Source organism: Astatotilapia calliptera, chromosome 10, assembly GCF_964374335.1.
Source record: "Astatotilapia calliptera chromosome 10, fAstCal68.1, whole genome shotgun sequence".
Lineage (NCBI taxonomy): Eukaryota > Metazoa > Chordata > Actinopteri > Cichliformes > Cichlidae > Astatotilapia > Astatotilapia calliptera.
The window spans coordinates 13,578,910-13,598,576 of NC_137431.1; the positions used below are offsets into that span (position 1 = coordinate 13,578,910).

The 19,667-nt window shown below is 39.7% G+C and overlaps 3 protein-coding genes across 4 annotated transcripts; 1 reads left to right on the forward strand and 2 right to left on the reverse strand.

Annotated features, from left to right (window-relative positions):
* Window positions 1–3,495: 3,495 nt before the first annotated feature.
* LOC113030291 (transmembrane 4 L6 family member 5-like) lies at window positions 3,496–5,968 on the reverse strand. The gene is made up of 5 exons (XM_026181603.2): window positions 5,682–5,968; window positions 5,401–5,466; window positions 4,407–4,546; window positions 4,096–4,316; window positions 3,496–3,991 (listed from the first exon to the last, which is right to left on the reverse strand). Exons 1-4 carry the CDS (start codon window positions 5,856–5,858, stop codon window positions 4,124–4,126), a joined length of 576 nt encoding a protein of 191 aa, XP_026037388.1. The 5' UTR covers window positions 5,859–5,968; the 3' UTR covers window positions 3,496–3,991; window positions 4,096–4,123.
* Window positions 5,969–9,276: 3,308 nt separating this feature from the next.
* LOC113030391 (transmembrane 4 L6 family member 1-like) lies at window positions 9,277–11,724 on the reverse strand. Its single transcript, XM_026181805.2, has 5 exons — window positions 11,507–11,724; window positions 11,008–11,073; window positions 9,918–10,054; window positions 9,645–9,831; window positions 9,277–9,551 (listed from the first exon to the last, which is right to left on the reverse strand). Exons 1-5 carry the CDS (start codon window positions 11,681–11,683, stop codon window positions 9,543–9,545), a joined length of 576 nt encoding a protein of 191 aa, XP_026037590.2. The 5' UTR covers window positions 11,684–11,724; the 3' UTR covers window positions 9,277–9,542.
* A 1,024-nt stretch (window positions 11,725–12,748) lies between these two features.
* Window positions 12,749–18,398, forward strand: LOC113030390 (mannose-P-dolichol utilization defect 1 protein-like). 2 transcript variants are annotated; one of them, XM_026181803.2, is made up of 7 exons: window positions 12,749–12,927; window positions 13,160–13,225; window positions 16,514–16,646; window positions 16,877–16,962; window positions 17,603–17,718; window positions 17,838–17,948; window positions 18,039–18,398. In XM_026181803.2, exons 1-7 carry the CDS (start codon window positions 12,837–12,839, stop codon window positions 18,159–18,161), a joined length of 726 nt encoding a protein of 241 aa, XP_026037588.2. In that variant the 5' UTR covers window positions 12,749–12,836; the 3' UTR covers window positions 18,162–18,398. The 2 variants fall into 2 exon arrangements, with proteins under 2 accessions (XP_026037588.2, XP_080163193.1); XM_080307067.1 differs by having other exon boundaries at window positions 12,813–13,021.
* The last annotated feature ends 1,269 nt before the right edge of the window (window positions 18,399–19,667 follow it).

Consider the following 19,667-nt stretch of genomic DNA (forward strand, 5'->3'; position numbering starts at 1 on the left):
TGAGCCTCACGCCGAGGACATCAATGGGCTTACTGAGTGTATCACAGACTACATAACTTTCTGCACCGACTCCATTGTTCCAGCTCAGACTGTTCATTGTTACCCAAATAACAAGCCGTGGGTGACTAAGGACATCAAAGCCCTCCTCAACAACAAGAAGAGGGCTTTCAGAGGGGGCAACAAAGAGGAGGTGAGGAAGGTCCAGGTGTTACTAAAGGACAAGATCAGAGAGGCTAAGGACAATTACAGGAGGAAGCTGGAGTGGAAACTCCAGCAGAACAGCATGAGAGAGGTGTGGAGGGGCATGAAGACCATCACTGGATTCAGGCCAACCAACAGCAGGGGAGCTGAGGGAGGTGAGAATAGAGCCGACGAGTTGAATCTGTTTTTCAATAGATTCGACACCACAGTGTCTGCTCCCACCCCCACAACCTCACCTGCAGTCAGCCTGGAATCCAGAGCCACACCACTGTGCCAGCCTCTCTCTTCACATGTTGCCTCCTGTGAGATTCCTGACACCCCTCCCCCACCCATCACCTTCACTCAATACCAGGTTGAGATGCAAATGAGGAGACTTCACTCAGGCAAGTCTGCTGGACCAGACGGAGTGAGTCCCCTCGTCCTCAAGGCCTGTGCCCCCCAGCTGTGTGGAGTCTTTCATAAACTGTTTATGCTGAGTCTGAGTCTGCAGAGGGTCCCGGTGATGTGGAAGACATCATGCCTCGTCCCTGTACCAAAGACGCCTCGTCCCAGTGACCCCCAGGATTACAGGCCCGTGGCACTGACCTCCCACATCATGAAGACCCTGGAAAGGCTCATCCTGGACCAGCTGCGACCCATAGTAAGACCACATCTGGATCCCCTTCAGTTCGCTTATCAGCCTCGTCTCGGAACAGAGGACGCCATCATCTACCTGCTCAATCGTGTCTACACCCATCTGGACCAGCCGGCGAGCACTGTGAGGGTCATGTTTTTTGACTTTTCCAGTGCTTTCAACACCATCAGGCCGACCCTCCTGGGTGATAAGTTAGCAGCGATGCAGGTGGATGCTTCTCTGGTGTCCTGGATTGTTGATTACCTGACAGGAAGACCACAATATGTACGTCTCCCACAGTGTGTGTCTGACAAGGTGATTAGCAACACAGGGGCACCACAGGGGACTGTCCTCTCCCCCTTCCTCTTCACCCTCTACACCACAGACTTCAGCCACTGCACAGAGACCTGCCATCTTCAGAAGTTTTCTGATGACTCTGCGGTGGTTGGATGCATCAGCAGGGATGATGAGACAGAGTACCGGGCTGTGGTCGACTCCTTTGTCACGTGGTGTGAGCAGAATCATCTGCAGCTCAACGTGGCAAAGACCAAGGAACTGATCGTGGACTTCAGGAAGACCAGGAAACACTTGACCCCTGTTTCAATCCAGGGGGTCAGTGTTGACATTGTGGAGGACTATAAATACCTTGGAGTACACATTGACAATAAACTGGACTGGGCTAAAAACACCACAGCACTTTACAGGAAGGGCCAGAGTCGTCTCTATTTTTTGAGGCGACTGAGGTCCTTCAACATCTGCCAGAAAATGCTGAGGATTTTCTATGAGTCTGTGGTGGCCAGTGCGATCCTCTATGCTGTTGCATGCTGGGGGAGCAGGCTGAGGGTCGCAGATGCCAACAGACTTAATAAACTGATCCGTAAGGCCAGCAATGTTGTGGGGATGGAGCTGGACTCCCTCAAGGTGGTGTCGGAGAGGCGGATGCTGTCCAAGATAAAGACAATGTTGGATAACACCTCCCACCCACTCCATGACATGTTGGTCAGTCACAGGAGCTCGTTCAGTGAGAGACTGAGATTACCGAAAAGCACCACTGAACGACACAGGAAATCATTCCTGCCTGTGGCCATCTCCCTGTACAACGCATCCACTTAACACACTGTTTGCTGCTACAACTACACATGTTTCTTTTCCAAATATTTATTTATAAGTGACTTATGTATGTATGTATGTATATATATGTATATATTGTACTATTCTTAGTTAGCGTATTGTCTGTCTTGTCTTAATGTTGGTTTAAAATGGAGCACTGTAACAAAAAATAATTTCCCCCAGGGATCAATAAAGTATTCTGATTCTGATTCTGATTCTGATTTTTCTCTAATTCAGTTTTCTCTTTGATCATAGGTGAGGGGCCAGGTAATCTCCCATGGGAAACCCTAATAGGGGGAAACTGCCCTGAACAACATCGCTCCTGGGATCACTGGGGGGCACAAACCTCTCCTTGATAAGGTGGCGATTCATGGAGGGGAATTGTGTTTGATTTTCATCCAATGTGGGGCTGTGCATTATGGTTAAACATGTCCACATTACAATTATAAACCACACTGTACATTCTTTATAGAGAAAATAGACTTTCTCTTTCTTTTGTCCTTTCTCCCTCTTCTCAACCCCAGACAGTCACAGCAGATGGCCGCCCTTCCCTGAACCTGGTTCTGGTGGGAGTTTCTTCCAAAATTTGAATCTGTTCATCTGGATGTAGCGTGTTCAGTGGGAGAAACGTTTCGTCACTCATCCAAGTGACTTCTTCAGTCTCAGCTGACTGCAGGTTTCCCCAATCTTATAAACAGTACATTTGTACAATGACTGAAACTAGCTAACTAAAAGAACAATGGGCTGTGAGATCAGTTCCTTGATCATTAATGTGTAGTTTGTCATGGTTGTTGATTAGTGGTCATGACAACCATTAGGGGACTGTTGTTATGATTTGGGGCTATATAAATAAAATTGAATTGAAATGAATGCAATTCAAATGTTAGTCTACTTACCCTCCTCGAGAGGAGAATTCTTATGAAAGCGCCCTCTGGTGGTGTTTGAAAATCATAACAATCCACTTCACATGCGCCACTTGTAGGTCATTGCTTAACCTCCTATGACCTGGCGTCCACATATGTGGACATCACATTTTGGGTTATTTAGATCAAAATACTCGATTTTGCTCTACAAGGACCTGATATCCACTTACGAGGACATTATGCTGCTACTGTTCTATCGAAATTTTAAACGAATATCCTCATTTTTCTTAGGAACAAAAAATAGGTAAAAAATAAATAAATAAAATAAAAATCTGGCAATTCTTTGTTTTTACATTCATCAGGTCCCAATCAGTCCAAATATCAAAGAGAAATTAAAAATGCATGTCGTGGAAGAGTTCGGGTCTTAGGAGGTTAAAGACTATGTAAAAATAGTAAAGTGGCATATGCTATTTAATTTTAACTTACATAAAACCTGGTGTAGCAACTAAATTAATATTTTCATTATGGAATCATTGGCAGCTATGTGTCCACTCTCTGCTGTGATTCTCCAGTCCCCAACATTAATCTTTTTCAATTCTTGTGTAACCTTTTTATTTATTTATTCATGTACGTCAGTGAAACCAAAACTGCCTGATTATGTGTCATTTTATCTAGGACTGGCTAACAATTTGAGATAACACTGAAATATTTGTATATCAAGGCTGGTATTTATTATAATAGTAAAAAGACATTTGTCATGTATTTTATTTTGCTCTGAAGGTTATTACATTAATTATAGTAAGATATTAGTAATATAGTACACTACTAATGTAATATTAGTAATAGCCACTAAAACCTATCAATGGTGTAAAACACAATTATTCAAAAGATATACTTTTTAGATTTTTTTAAAAAAAAACATAGTAAAACTTTAGCTGCAATGTTTCAAGCCAGATTATATAAAACTGGCCATCTAATTAGCATAACTCATTTCTAATGTCGTGGATTTATTATTACTAAAAAAAGATTGCACAACAGTAAATTAAAATTTTCTGCAATATGTGAAGCATGAAATACAAAAAAGTTCTTCTTTTTTTTTAAATAGTAAAAAATCAAAGAGAATGTTTTATGCAGATGTAGACAAGAGGTTTATCCTCATTCATCCAGCAGGGGGCGCCCATCAATTGTCAGGAACTCTCAGTGTCTGTAGATTAAGGAATGAATAAATAATAAGTATACAGATAAGAGAAGTTAAGTCTCTCTATATAAATCTGAGAAGCAAATCATTTGAGATGTAATTATTTTCACCTATTATTCTTTTAAGGCGAACTCAGTTTCAAAGCACTTCTTTGTTGCAGGTTCCACACAGACAGCCGAAGAGCCCGTTGATCATCTGTATGGCACAGAGGATCACCTGCAGGCAGCTTGTGGCCAGCAGAGTGCCGAACAGTCCAAGGTTAAACTGCACAATGTTCTTGGGCTCTGTGCATAAGCTCCACAATTTATCGTTCTTCAGGTAGTTGTTGTCACTGTGCAAGACAGGAGATTTATAAATGACTAAGAATTAAGAAACATATCAAACGTGTCACGAGGAAGTCACTCCTGTGCTTTTTTTTTACCCTGTGAGTTCTTTAAAAGGCGTTGTCCAGATCAGTACAGTTTTGCAGAGAGGCCCATTCTGCAAACCAAGTGCTGCAACAATTAAACTGTACAGGCCTCCAGCCACACCCACTGCAGCAAATGCAATTGATAAGAACATCTGCAGAGAGAGTAAATGATAAAGGTCAAATGCAATCATGATACAGTTTAAAGACACAACTCCCCCCCCTGTTGATAAATGAAACATTTAGGGAGGGACAAGCACTCTGTTTAGTTTTCCCATAGACTACAGATCTCCTTAAAATTAAGTACAGGCTAAACCAAACATAACAAAAACAGGTTTGCTGGTACTGTGTTAAGTCACTTTTTCTATTTCTGTTGCAGGCTTAATTTTTACAATGTAATCATAGCTTAACTCTATCAACAAAAAGGCCTTCGCTGGATTGCTGTACGTTTGAAGTTTTGTTTTTTATTAAAATGCATTTCTGTACCACTAAGTCCAAAAACATTTCAGTGAGCCTTTTCCTGTGTCTTCAACCTTTAAACATTCTCTCGAGATCAAGAAAGGAGACTCTGCAAACAACATGATGTCTAATTAAATTAGGATGACATCTAAGTAAATTAGGAACCTAAAAAGACATGCTATTGTGGCTTGCAAATTGCAGCAAATTTGGCTTCTTTTTTTTGGCTTCACTTGAATTTAGCCTCAGTACAAAAGTGGAGAAAATAAAGATTGAACTATACAAGGAATTTTTATAAAATAATCATCACTTTGGGCCAGTTTGTATGACACACATTGGAGTGACCTTGTGGCATATACTTTAACATTTCAGGTCAATAGCTATTTGTATTTCCACTGATCTTACTGATGTTATTTTTAACTATTTACTGACAATTTGCAGAGTTCAAATCTCCTTTCAGTGAAGATTGCATATGATGCATTAATCATTAAACTTAATCAAGCCTCCCTAATCGACCACTTGCAACATCTTATTGTACTCATGTCTGACTCACCCCACAGCGATTTCCACAGCAACCCTGTTTACCAGTTAAATGAATGTACAATGCTGGTAGCAACACCTGTAGAAGGACAAAGGAGGTGATAGGACATAATATTCAGTCGGATATTAGTGGAATATTTAAAAGACTCTGTAAACATGCAAACATGAGCCTTCATTCGTGTTTTGAGAAGCAGTGCGCACCAAGTGCATTCTGACTTTTCAACCTTGCAAATATACAGAATAAAAATGTTTAATTTCTGCAACAGACTGAAAAATAAAAAAAAGACCACTCACCATTACACCCCCTCCAATGAGTCCCCCCATGTATTTCACCTCCTCGGTAATATGTCCGTCTTTGGCATAAGTGACGTCCCCATCAGGGAAGAACAGCACGATGTTACAGATGATAGATATGACTACTAGTGGGTACAGAGCAACAGCAATAAAACGGGAACATTTTCCAGTGCACATGTCTGCAGATGGAGAAAGTTACTAACTTGGTAGCAAAGTTTGAGCTCAGATGATTCTTGCTTGTCGAAAGAGGCTCCACTTAAATGTGACTGGGGAAGAAAAAGCAGCCAGTGGGAGGGAGGTTAGGATGTGGGAGGTGTAGTGAAAACCAGTGACAGAAAAGATATGGGATAGGCTGCGGAAGGATGTGTGACTCACCCTGTGGAATTATAGAGACACAAGCCTTGTGTTGTTCACTCGCTGGCATGATTAGATAACGACGTTGTTTGGTCAACTTTATAACTACACACTGGTCCCCTTATTGACACATGTTGGTGCCGAGCATGTCACTGCTGAGAAATAAGCTGCATGATCAGAGTTCCAAAATGCTTATTGGGATTAAATACAAGCAAGTTTCTTGTACATTGCTTGAATGCACAACTAGATTAGTGTGAGACACATGTTTATATGTCAGAACCCAGCTCAGAGTATGCGACAAGAAATATGGAGCCCACACATAGACTTAGGCTAACGATACCAAAAATGGCTTATCCTCCCAGGACCTGGTGTGTGCACATCACATTTTGGGTTATTTAGACCAAAATACTCAATTTTGCTCTACATGGCCTGAGATCCACTTATGAGGACGTTATACTGCTACTATTCTATTGAAATTTTAAATGAATATCCTCATATGTGGCTCTCATTTTTCTTAGAAACAAAAATCAGGTAAAAAAAAAAAAAAAGAGTGAGAATGTGCCAAAAAAATAAATAAATAAATGTCAGTCAATGAGCATCCATAAAGAAGAGAGAAGCAGAAAAAGGGATATTCTGGCAGGGCTTTTTACAGTGTACCTGAGTCTGAACTGCTCAGGTGTTCTGCTTCTAAGTTTGGGACAGCTCTAACCACCAGTTACATGAAAAAGATAGACGCAGGGCAAATGGGGCTCGTCTGCAGAGTAATCTTGACCTTGTAAGATTTTTGAAGTAAGTTACGTAAACGCTTGTTTGTATCACTTCGTAAGGTTTCACTTAGTGCTCTGCATCTTCCACTTGCATAGAAAAATTTGGCTAGTTGTCTCTTTGGACTTGCCTTTGGAGGAAGTCTGTGATTTCATTAGTCTCAGGTTTGGTCATTTGTGATGAGATCCTATTCTTTGAACTATATTTGCTTAGTAATGGTTTTTAGAGATGGCTTAATATTCTCAGAGTGTTGAATATAACTAGACCACTTGTCTGTGTTTCTTTGCTATGAGTGGTGTTTTTTTCTTTTATTCTTCTGTCCATTGTAAGTTGTTTTTATTGTCTTTATTATTAACAGAAAAAACCCACCACTGAATAAAGCCAGGCTGTTGTGTGGCCTTGTGGATGATATCCACGTTGGGGTTCACTGGGGTTCAGTCTGCTTTACCTATCCATGGCATAGAGGTGATTTGGGGAAATGATTTGGCTGGAAATTGGGTCTTGGCTGAAAATTGGTTACCCATTAAGTCTGCTATTCTGAATGACAGATGGGTGTAGAAGTCTGTTAGAGAATACAGGGTTAAGCCCTAATGACTTTTATGATCTTCAGACAAAAGGTATGAGGACCTTTAGCAGTGGGATAAGTGGTTATCAGATGACTCACCTGTGAAATTGATAGACCGTGTTAATGGTTTGCGGCAGACTATAGGGCAGGTCAGTTGACAAAACAGAACCTAAAAAAGCCGCAGGTCAAGGTGAAACATTTGTGTGACCAGAACTCTGAGAAGTCTCAAGTGGGTAAAAGGGTGACCAGGACACCAACCCCTGGATCTGATGAAATTTGCAGGGTCATATCCTAAAGTGCGGCAAGCGTCAGAATAGAATTGTCTGATTGCTACTCAAGACCAACTTTACGAATTGTTAAACGTGTCGAAACCATATAATGTCTTCGCTTTATCTCTGTGTATGTCAAGCTCTGTAGATTCTCCTTCCTCAGCAATGGATTCAGCTTTGATTGCTAACAGTGTGATGGTGCATTCAGACATGTCTTTTTATTTTCTTTATTGTACTTTTTTATTTATTTAAGAGCCCCCAAAGTCTATGTGTGATCTATCTTTTCTTGTCAATTACACATATTCAAAACGAGTGAGTTTCTTTTGTTGTTGGAATGTATAACAGCCACCACTTCTTAGTGTGAGAGACATGTTCAAAAAGCAGTGTAAGATAACAATGTCTTACATCGACATTGTTATTGCATGCTCAACACACAGCTTTGTTTTGCCGCTGTGTACCGATAATATATACATACATATATATATATATATATATATATATATATATATATATATATATATATATATATATATATATATATATATATATATATATATATAACAAACACCCAGCACGCCCCTGCGGGCGGTTTATCCTTCAAGCTCGGGTCCTCTACCAGAGGCCTGGGAGCTTGAGGGTCCTGCGCAGTATCTTAGCTGTTCCCAGGACTGCGCTCTTCTGGACAGAGATCTCCGATGTTGTTCCTGGGATCTGCTGGAGCCACTCGCCTAGCTTGGGAGTCACCGCACCTAGTGCTCCGATTACCACGGGGACCACCGTTACCTTCACCCTCCACATCCTCTCGAGCTCTTCTCTGAGCCCTTGGTATTTCTCCAGCTTCTCGTGTTCCTTCTTCCTGATATTGCTGTCATTCGGAACCGCTACATCGATCACTACGGCCATCTTCTTCTGTTTGTCTACCACCACTATGTCCGGTTGGTTAGCCACCATCATAGGATGAGGGACCTATGGATATATATATATATGTATATATATATATATATATATATATATATATATATATATATATATACTTTTTTGCTTTGTTTTGCCGCACACAGCGGCAAAACAAAGCTGTGTGTTGAGCATGCAATAACAGTGTCGATGTATGACATTGTTATCTTACACATGTATATATATATATGTGTGTGTGTGTGTGTGTGTGTATACTTTTGTAATTTCTAGGCTTAAATGTCTCTGCAGTTATATTGGGCATCAAGCAAATCGAAGGCATATGTATTAGTATATATCAGTACATTAGTATATTATCTAGGCACTGTACTGACAACGAGAGAGAAACTCATGCTGAACAAAACATGTTTGGTGTCTGGGCAACACTTAGGGTGAGGCAAGATTACTCAGCTGCCATAAAGGTTATCATGAGATCTGAAGTTCCCTTCCTCACCTTCCTCACACACAGCAATGTTTTGAGTGCTGTGGATTGTATTTTGATTGATTATTCTTTTTAGAAAAACCGTGAAGTTTGTTAATGCATCTGGAATATGAAATCGCATTTATACAGGATAGATAGACAGAATAAAGTTTGTGTGGAGTGAAACAAAGAGGTGCACTCTCAAATATCACTGCAGTTGTATTAGTATATTTTTTAGTGACTGTAATGACAAAACACAAGACAAATGTGTAGCTGTGGACCAGAAGCATTTATTTTCAAGCAGTTTATTAATATCTGACTCTATGATTAGCGTGAATTATTTGCAATACTGTACTCGTTTCACAGCGGACGCTAATGTGTGTATGTAACAGCAGCCTCAAGCATATTAAAATACCCCAACAATACTTTTAGAGCAAGCATACACTACAGATGTACTGAAGGCAGGAACACTTCTTTTAGACTCCTCTTCAGATGTGGCGTAAATGCAAACAGTCAAAAGCCTCCTGATCAGAAACCTATGCATGCTGTAATTTGAAAGAACAAACATCAATAAAACGAGGGAGCCGCTGGTGAGTGTAACTTATGTGAAACATCAATGTGTGGTCTTTTTACCTCACCTCTTTTTTGTCACAGGTTCCAAACAGAGTGCCGGCAAGGCCATTGATTATCTGCATGGCACAGAGCAACCCCTGCAGGCAGCTGGCTATGAGCAGAGTCATAAACAGCGCAGTATTGAACAGCACCACATTCTTTGGCTCACTGCACTTCGCCCACGACTTATAGTCAGTCAGGTAGGTCATATTGCTGCGTGAAGAAAAGAGGTTTATGAGCAACCAGAACTTATTGAGGATTTTAACAAGTGTCTTTGGAAAACTGCTTCTGCTTGTCACCTGCTTTGGAAAGGTCTCTGCCAATCACCGGTTTCAGATTTGCAGAGGGGGCCATTTGTTAAGCCAAGAAATGCTGCGATGAAGCTGTAAACGGCACCCGCCGCACCCAGTGCAGCAAACAGAATAGATAGGAACATCTGCCAGAGTTAAATGACAATGACAGGTCATAAAAACATTTCTATTGCAGATTAAGATATTTGGTATTAACAGTGAATTCTGAGCAGCTTTTAATATTTCACCTCTGTTCTTCTAAGATTTGTGTGAAACTATTATTTATAAGTTTAAGAAAGAAAAGCCAAATAACTGTCCAATGTCCTTTCTAGCTCCTATCCTATCACGAACTACAGACTGACGTCCCAACATACCTCTATTATTAAAACAAGATAATAGTTTCTAGTCAAGACTCACAGTTGTGCATGCATGTGCATGTCATAATGGTGTTTTGTTTTGCTTAACTGTCATTGCATTGTTCTATTCTCGATGCAAATCTTTCGTTAAGCTTATTGTTTAATTTGGCAAATTGTTTGGCAAAAAAGAAGAAGAAATGAATTGAGTTAGTATTTGTGGTAATTTGCTGTCTTATCTCACATGGACTTAAATATTGCGTAATAATGATACAACACCAAACATATTTCTTCTTTTTGGAAGTGTCTCTCCGCTTGGTCGCACACCCGTAAACACTTACGTGTGAACTGAATATATCTGCTTTAATGTCCTTCCTCATACTGCCATCCTACCAGTATATCTTATAGCAAAGCAGTCGCACCACATGATGCTATCACCTCCAGATAATTTTGAATTCCAAGTATCCAAGTGTTGCAATCCAAGTAGTACAATCATTTTTCTTCGAACGCGATGATGTTGATAGCGCCCCCATGTGTACTTGAAAACTGTCCCCTGTTGTTGTTGTTTTGTTTGTTGCAGTTTTTGCTTAAAGGCCTTTAAGGTTTTGTGAATACAGGACACTTTTTATCCTTTATATAGAGACTTTGGCAGTTCTTCCTGATCTTGCAAGTAGTCATTTAACTACAATTCCTTTACCAGTTACTGAGACGTACCTGTCACCAGAAATGTGTTCAAAGTTACTCACCCCTAAGCGATTTGCGCAGCACCCGTGCTCTCCAGTCAAGTGAATGGAAAGTGCTGACATGAAAACCTGTGGTGGTACACACAGAGTTAAACTACTCTGCATGCATCATCAACAAGAAACCAGTTCAACAGCACTTAAGTTAAGTTCAGCCACTCTAAGCCTTTAAATAGCACCAAATTTTCAGTAAGATTTGAAGAGCTTCTAGATTAAACAAATTCCAGGTTGTTGTTTGTTTTTGTTTTGTTTTTTTCTTTTAACCAACGCACAAAATCTGTACTTGGAGTAAACTATTCTGTAAAACCATTTATAGTCTGTTCAAATTGAGGTTTTACAATATATTTTATAGTTTACACCATCTATCAGACCATCTATTAGATGTAATAATAATAATAATAATAATAATAATAATAATAATAATAATAATAATAATAATAATAATAATAATAAAGACTTGGCTCCCACCCTTACAATCCAGCACATAAGAGAAGTGAAAACTCACCAATAAACCTCCTCCAATGAGTCCCCCCATGTACATGACCTCTCCAGTGATGTGCTGTTTTTTCACATACTCTGTGCTGAGGTCGGGGAAGAACAGCATGATGTTGCAGATGATGGACAGAAGCACCATCGGGTACAGAGTATAGGCAATGATACGCGAGCATTTTCCAGTACACATGTTGTCACAGAGAAAACTAACCAACTGTGATTAAAGACTTTCTGTTCATCACGTTTTAGTGCACATCCTTCCTGTTTTTTGGGTTTTTTTGGTCTTCTGTTTTTTGAGAGGAAAGACGTCCTACATGAAAAAAAAAAAAGTTTGAAGCGTATTTGCATTGGTGGCTTCATTTTATTAAAAATAGGGAGCTGGTAGAGTAGTTTTGAGCCAAAACTGAACGTCTTTATCGAACATCCATCCCCTGTGAAAATCGCAGGTTTCTTAATGGTGGTGTCATAATGATGATGGTTCAGTGGTAGGGTCGCTCAAAGTATCCGCTGTAGGGAAAACAAAAGGCCTAACTAATTACACCTGGGCATAAAACCTCTACAAATTTGTGATCATTTATATAAAATCTACAGCCTTTATCTGTTTCACTGATCTGTTAAACTCACATTTTGTTGATTTAGTTATCAAATTTTCACCAGCGGGAGGCTTCCTACTTTTGATACCAAAATAAATTGCTACAAAGACTCAACAAAGAGCAATAATAAAAACTACTACTCCGAAGTCTCAGCACCTCCTCATTTAGGACTGTTTTCTATCTGATTTTCTCCCCCACCAAAAATGGGCTACTCTTAAGCGAGAACACCCTGGGATGAAAACCAGATATGATTGTAGTCTGTTTTTTCATACTTGGGGAGATTTTCTGTGCTTTCTTGTAATCGGAATTCCAGATGTGTGGGAGGCTACAAGCAGGATTAGTACGTCACATGTTTTGGTCAACCCTCCAGTACACCCGCAGATAATGCCCTCTCCTACGAAGACACTGTTGTAGCTCAGCTATGAAATAAAAAATGTGAAATTTGTTTCAGAGCTTTTAGCAGAGCATGAGAAGTAGATGTCAGTTAAGTACTTTGCACACAACTGAATTCAGTTATGTTCAAACTGTGCAGTTCTCCAGAAACATCCCATAATTATAGTAACCTCTTTGCCATTACAACAAAGACTACAAAAGCTGGATAACATTTTTTTTCTCTTGGAAACTGTGGTTTTATCTCAGAGGTCAAACGTCTGGCTCTTTATCCTCTTTGGACTCCACTGTAAACACTGGGAAACCTTTGGACCACTCCCCCTGTTGCTGATGATCATTCCCGGCTACGGCTGAGCCACTATGGCCACGTCAACCATCAAAGAGTTTCTTGTAACTTATTTAATGCCAGAAAAATGCTACTACGAGCTCTTCCTGAACTTTCACTTTCACGGTGAGGCTTCCGGCTGACACTTTCAACCGACCGGGTGAAATGGAAACTTAATTTTTCCAGATGCAGATGAGTGATAGCGGGGGCTGGGCAGAGGGTGCGTGGGGACGAGGGAAAGTAAAGATGTTGGTTTTTTTGGGTTTTTTTGCCTTTTGCCACCTACAGTGCAAACTTATTTGGAGATCTGACGTGGAGGTACATCTTCATTGTCTGAGAGTTTTCTTTTGTGTTACAGTGCCATGCCTAAAGTTCGTACTAAACAAAACTGCCGGATTCTGGATCATACTGGACACATTCCTGGGTAAGACGCTGTGATTTAATCATGTGTTTCAAAGCAGATCACAGCATACTGTATCAATGACAAACGAGGTTCATTAACAGGGCAGTTTCACATTTAAGAAACAAAACAAGAAAAGACATACTAACGCAATCGCATTTTTCCTCCCTCTAACCTCCCTTTACACGATAATCATGATGGATAATAATCAAATCAACATAACATCTGGCCAAGCGGTTAAGCCACCGCATTAGCATGTCGTCTTCATGCAAAATGCAGAAACAAATGACGGCGGGAAACGGATTCATGCCACAGCACAATGCACATGAATATTTGCGTATTTATGTGGTTATTACCATGTGGCTTTTTTTAGGGGGACGGTTCCAAAAATTCTAAATTTGTCACAGGAAGCTCTCAGTACAGGTGAGCCAATCAGAATTGCAGGACATTTTCAGTCCCACCCATGAATTTAGAAATAATCCATGCACAAAATTCTTAAGCATAAAACACTGCTCTGATGCAAAATGTAAATCTAGCTGAACAAATGGTTCCAGTATGCTATTTAAAATGCATATGCCTCTTGCAAACCAAAATTGCATCTTTATCTACTCTCCCAACTTTTTAAAACTAATTCACATGTTTAATATAAGCCAAAATAAGTTGAGTAAATACACTTTTTTCTTTGCTTGCTTGTTTTTTGTTTTGATTTTGTTGACATAGGTCCATTTTAGTTAATATAATAATAATTGTGTCCCAGAATGCATGCGCAACCTGCTTACTGTAACCTCTTTAGCAGAGGTGTGGACTCGAGTCACATGACTTGGACTCGAGTCAGACTCGAGTCATTAATTTTATGACTTTAGACTTGACTTGAAAAAATGTTCTAAGACTTGTGACTTGACTTGGACTTTTACACCAATGACTTGGGACTTGAATTGGACTTGAACCGGTTTACTTGAAAAGACTTGATATTTTACCCCAAATATAAAATTTAACATGCATATTATATAGAGATTGAAAATGTGACGTCATTCACGGGTAGAACCGCAAAGGATTCTGGGAACTCGTGGCAAGAGGTACTAGCGCACACAGACTTTCAATTGAAATCAGTTATACAGCGATAAAAAGAAACACAAAAATGTCAAGAAGCTGTTGTATTATTAACTGCAATAGCCGGTCGCATGACAGCCACGGGAAGCCGACGGGTAAAGAGATCGGTTGTTATCAGATTACGTCGTTGAAGAGAAATTGTTCGAGCCATGTTTCCGAAGTAACAAACAGGCGACGGATAGCCTGGATTGCAGCCATTCAAAGACCAAATATAACGTCCCAGAACCCTCCAGCTCACAGGTTAGTCTGCTCCAAGCATTTACACGAAGGTCAGTGTTTTTTAGTAGTTAATACGTCACTTTCATAACATAATTAGTGATATAGGTTACAAGCAAGTCTGGCGCTGAACAGAAATTGTCGCGCTATGCTCCTTTATTTATTGTGCATAAATAGTGAATTGTCCTGACACAATATTGCGTTTCGCTTCTGTTATTATGGTACATTGACAAAAACATATACTTTTATTCACAGGATAAAACAGGTTTGTATCACTAATTGTCCAGTACGATTACAGCATACAATATTGTTGTCACTGCTACATTTCTGTGATGCTACCAGAAATTATTTCCACTACTAATTAATTACCGTTGAGCTCAAAGGTTATATTAATAAACGGTTAAGGAATGTGTATTTATGACGACGATTTGTGAGACTGGTAAACTTATGATATGTACGATGGTCTTTCGTTCTACACGGTGCATTTCAAGGTCCTGCACCCATCCGTCGGTAAACTGTACCTGGGCTTGTTGCAGTGACCTGAAGTTACTAAACTTCATGAGTGTATGCACTCACTCCAAGAACCGTATGATTATAAATATGCATATAAATATGCTAAGATGAGATAGCTGACTTCATCTAACTAGCAAATGTTGTCCAGGCTACGTTGGTGATACAGTTTTTTTTTTAATGTGTATGATATTTTTGTCATGCGATTTTAAAGCCGGTCCTACAAGCGCATCCAAGAATAACATGCAGCTTATCTCAGAACTGTCGGTGAAAATTATTCTTGGAGCTAGGTTTAATTGAGCTGCATTTTAAAGAGGTGCAATTTCACAATTTGTGTATATTTTCTAAGTTCACTATTTTGTCATGTGTTGAGAAAAACACAGATTTAAAAATTACATGGTCTAATATTTACATTTAGCATATAACTGCAACATGCTTTTTTTCGTTTTTTTGAATGACTCGAAAGGACTTGAAATTCAAAGTTTCAGACTTGTGACTTGACTCGGACTTTTACACCAGTGACTTGAGACTCGACTCTGACTTGCCTGACATTACTTGAGACTTGACTTGAGACTTGAGGATAAAGACTTGAGACTTACTTGAGACTTGCAAAACAATGACTTGGTCCCACCTCTGCTCTTTAGTCTGGGAAATGAAGAGTATAAATAGACATGATCAAGCCCACGTACAAACACCATGGGTACACCAAATTTCAGTGCCAGTATTTTTCTAGTCTTTTGTGACCACACTGAGTGTGTCCTTTTGACCAATACAACCCTGTTACTCATATTACCAAAAAAGACAAAATATTTTCAGTTTCCCTCCTTTATTTATAGAACTACATTTATCCTTGACTTTCACAGGTCATTCCACTTGTGTGGTCCTGGGGATTTTTAAGATTTTAGACTTTCAGGTTTTAATATTCTCTTTGATTCCTAGTTTGTTTAATGTTCATGTTTGGTTTGTGTGTTTTTAGCACATTTAGTCTAAAAACTCTTCCCCTCGATTAGTTATCTCACCTAGTTAGTTGTTCCTTATGTTTTGTTTTTAGTTTTGCCTTCCTTGTCTCCTCCTGTGTGATCTGGATTAGTTGTGTCCCCCCCACGTGTCTCCTCTCTGCCTCAATCACACACAGAGAGGTGATTGTCCTTTATCAGAGTTTCTGTTCACTTCCCCCCAGTGTGTGTGTTCAAGCTTTATGATTCACTAGTGTATCGTTTTGAGTTTCCCCATTTTGACTTCGTGTGTTGCTTTTATGACGACCTGCAAACAGTTGATAAGCGGCTCGTTTTTTTCTTTATTTCCGTTTACCTCTCTGCGTCTGCATTTTGGCCCAATTTTAGAATGACGCTGACTGACTCAGATGTTTGACTTGCAATGAGTGCTTTCTGTCTTTTTCATGTTGGTCCAGATATGGACCATTAATTTCTCCTCTAATGACCAAATGTCACCTGATTCCCTGTTGTTTCCATGCAGCACAACTGCCTCAGTTGATAAAGATGTTATGGGGAGGAAGTGCAGAGGGTCTGAGTCTTAGCGCCTTCTTCTTGCAGCTTTATGCTTTCTCGTGTCCTGTTGTGTACGCTATGGCCAACAACTTCCCACTCTTGTAAGTAAGCTGATGCGCAGATCACACCGTTCGTAGGATTTCCCATTCATGCCATGCTTTACACCACTCAAGTTCAAATTCTCAGTCTGTTCATCATGCATGACTCACTTGCTCAAGCCCTGCATAGGCACACCCCAAATCCTCTCAACTTAAACACAGTGGGTGACTTAATTTTTTTACCTTTTCTTTCTGTGCTACCTTAAATGTATTTCACTTGAACTGTTCAACAGTGCCTGGGCTGATAGGCTCTTCATGCTTGCCCAGACAGTGGCGATCGTCTTCCTCATCCTCCATTATCGCGGTGATACGGTCCGAGGTGAGCACATGCATCTGCAGATTTTGCAGAGGCAGAGTACAAAGAGCAGTCCAACATGACATACTTTCACCGAGGCAGGCAGGTCCCTCCACACTAATACAAATAATTAAGCGGTGACAGTGACAGTTAAGACAGTGTCCCCCAGTTTTTATGTTTTCAATTTGATACTGATTTTTGGAGATTTAACACACAGTTGCTTTTTTTTGGCCCTATTTCTCAGGGGTAAAGGATTAATTAAAACAATGCCCGGATCTGGATTGACTCCAGGAGTTAATCAGCGGGTTAAGGCATGATATTTATGACTTGAATGTGAAACTATTGGAAATCTCCAGCACTTGGCTGCTTCTTCACAGAAATGAACTTTGAGTGACACTTTAAGGAATCAGCTGCGGTCATGCAGGGTCTGAATTGCATTAAAGAACCTCTGTGTTTTTTGTGGTCATGCAGAATCAGCCAGATTCTCCAAGTGTTATATTTGGAGCTGTTATATCTGAACATGGAAAAAACAACACAGTGATGTAGTGATTGTAGGGTTTGAACAAAGTCCCTCAAGGACAGGGTGGCTGTGCTTTCAAATAGCGCCACCTTGTGGTGTTGCTGTATTCTTCATATATAATTGTGGTTTCTGTTTCTGTTGCAGGAGTTCTGCTCCTCTTTGCTCTCTGTGGTGTAATGCTCCTCCTGCGCTCCTATGCAGCAGCAGCAGTCATCTCAGTGATACAGGCCTCCAGTTTGGCGGCTTTCATTGCAAGCAAGGTAGCAACTTATCAACTTGCCTCATTTATGAGCTGTTCTATGATAAATGTGATCACTGAACTGTAATTTTTCTTTTTTAAGTGCACGGTGAACACATTTAGTGGATTTGTTATTTACAGGTTCTCCAGGCTACAACAAACTATCACAACGGCCACACGGGTCAACTATCCACTCTGTCAGTGTTGCTTTCATTTGCAGGCTGTCTGGGTGTGGCCTTTGTTTCTTTACAGGTATGCAGTTAAGAATTACTAGCAGACATATGTGCACAACCGCATAGTTGTGGTTATACTAACTGGAACAACTTGAAACGTTTTTTATAGGAAAATGGAAACTCTCCTGTGAGTTTGTCACACATACTGTCAGCCTGTCTCAGCTGTGTCCTTCTGGCTCAGATCCTCTGCTACAAGGCCGGCGCTGTCAGCACTACAAAGAAGACAGTGTAGAGCACAGTGATGATGCTGCCTGTTATTATATTGTGCCTGAGGTTGGCCTGTCAAGTACGGAGCCAAAGTAGCAGTAAATGTTTACAGATTTTTCCTTTTTAATATGTCCAAATGCCACTGTCACGTGTTTTGTGTGAAATATTATGTCTGTTTTAGGTTATTGTGACCTAAGGGGATAGAAAAAATACTTTGTTGACCACCAGGGATTCAAATAAAATGACTTTATTCTCACAGAAACAATTTTCACTGTCTGCGGCTATGACAAAATATTTTTAAGTAATCTGGCAGCTCTGTGTCTTTCTGTTGAGCCATTTCAAATTTGCATCAACATCAAACTAAAGTTTACCAGATTAAACTCGCTGAGTAAACCGCAAACCATTTCAAAGTGGGCTGAAGAGAACAAATACAGAAGCTTTTGCTGGAATATCACTTATTAGTCCCTACTTTGAGATTACAGGAATATTCATATGGTCATACTTTTATTTTTTTACTTTTATGTTTTACAAAATAGAAAAACATTACTTTTGTGATAGATTTTGCTCTTCCTGTTGGTATCACATATTGATCATATTTTCATTATTTTGTGTTGTAATTTGAGCGTCTCCAAAAATTTGTACCCTTTACCCGAGGCACTCGCACAGTAAGCTCACAGTCAGAGTGCTTAAGTTCATATCTGCAGGATATTTACAGTGTTTAGTAATCTAACTTGATCTTCAGGTATTTTTAGCCACCAGTGTTTGTTTTTGTTCAGGTAGTTATTTCCTAACTTTACTATTTTACAACAGAACACAAAAACCTATTATATAAACAATTTAATAACTATAATTTATGAGGTTCCTTATTTCAGTATGGATTTAAATGTAGTGCAAATTGAACACTTGAGCCACTCATCCCTTTTTTATAGGAAGACTTTCGTTTGGCTGAGGTATCTGAAACTACAGCAAAAATTTCTGGCACAACTTCACCTACTTCCAAGGTGCATGGAGAGGATGAAAGAATTCACAATGCAGGAACTCCAGCAAGACTTAAGGGAAGATGAACAACTTTAATAACTGACCAACGCGTTTCGGCTTGTGGCCTTCATCAGGGTCATAGTAAAACATTGTAGAAAATTGCTTAAATACAAGATAGGAAAAAGAAAAAAATTAAAATTAACCAATCAAAACTTCATAGATAGATCAGATGACATATAACAGGTAGGTAATGATTAATTGGTTAAGTCACGCAAAAGTAAATACTGGACTAGATCATTAATGATGAGGAGGGGAGGAGACATAATCCCCACCTGTCTCAAAATAACACATGTGTGAAATACATAAGAAGAATACTATGAATACACAAAAAAAAGGGACAAGGCAGTATTTAATAATAAAAAGAGGTTCATCTAGCAGTTGAATTAAAAAACAAGAGGACATCATCCCATAGGAACACATTTGTTAAAAGGTCCTAGTTTATGTCTCTAAAATGTAAAATCTCTAAAATGTAGAGTTAAGATGAGATGTCTAG

Coding starts and splice junctions, on each gene's coding strand:
- LOC113030291 (XM_026181603.2), bottom strand. CDS start 5,858: ATGTGCACTGGAAAATGTTCCCGTTTTATTGCTGTTGCTCTGTACCCA. Junction 5,467..5,681: donor TCATTGGAGGGGGTGTAATG/GTGAGTGGTCTT, acceptor GTCCTTCTACAG/GTGTTGCTACCAGCATTGTA. Junction 4,317..4,406: donor CCTTTTAAAGAACTCACAGG/GTAAAAAAAAAG, acceptor TGTCTTGCACAG/TGACAACAACTACCTGAAGA.
- LOC113030391 (XM_026181805.2), bottom strand. CDS start 11,683: ATGTGTACTGGAAAATGCTCGCGTATCATTGCCTATACTCTGTACCCG. Junction 10,055..11,007: donor GCTGCGCAAATCGCTTAGGG/GTGAGTAACTTT, acceptor TAACTCTGGCAG/ATGTTCCTATCTATTCTGTT. Junction 9,832..9,917: donor CAGAGACCTTTCCAAAGCAG/GTGACAAGCAGA, acceptor TTCTTCACGCAG/CAATATGACCTACCTGACTG.
- LOC113030390 (XM_026181803.2), top strand. CDS start 12,837: ATGGCCACGTCAACCATCAAAGAGTTTCTTGTAACTTATTTAATGCCA. Junction 13,226..16,513: donor CATACTGGACACATTCCTGG/GTAAGACGCTGT, acceptor GTTTCCATGCAG/CACAACTGCCTCAGTTGATA. Junction 16,647..16,876: donor GCCAACAACTTCCCACTCTT/GTAAGTAAGCTG, acceptor ACTGTTCAACAG/TGCCTGGGCTGATAGGCTCT.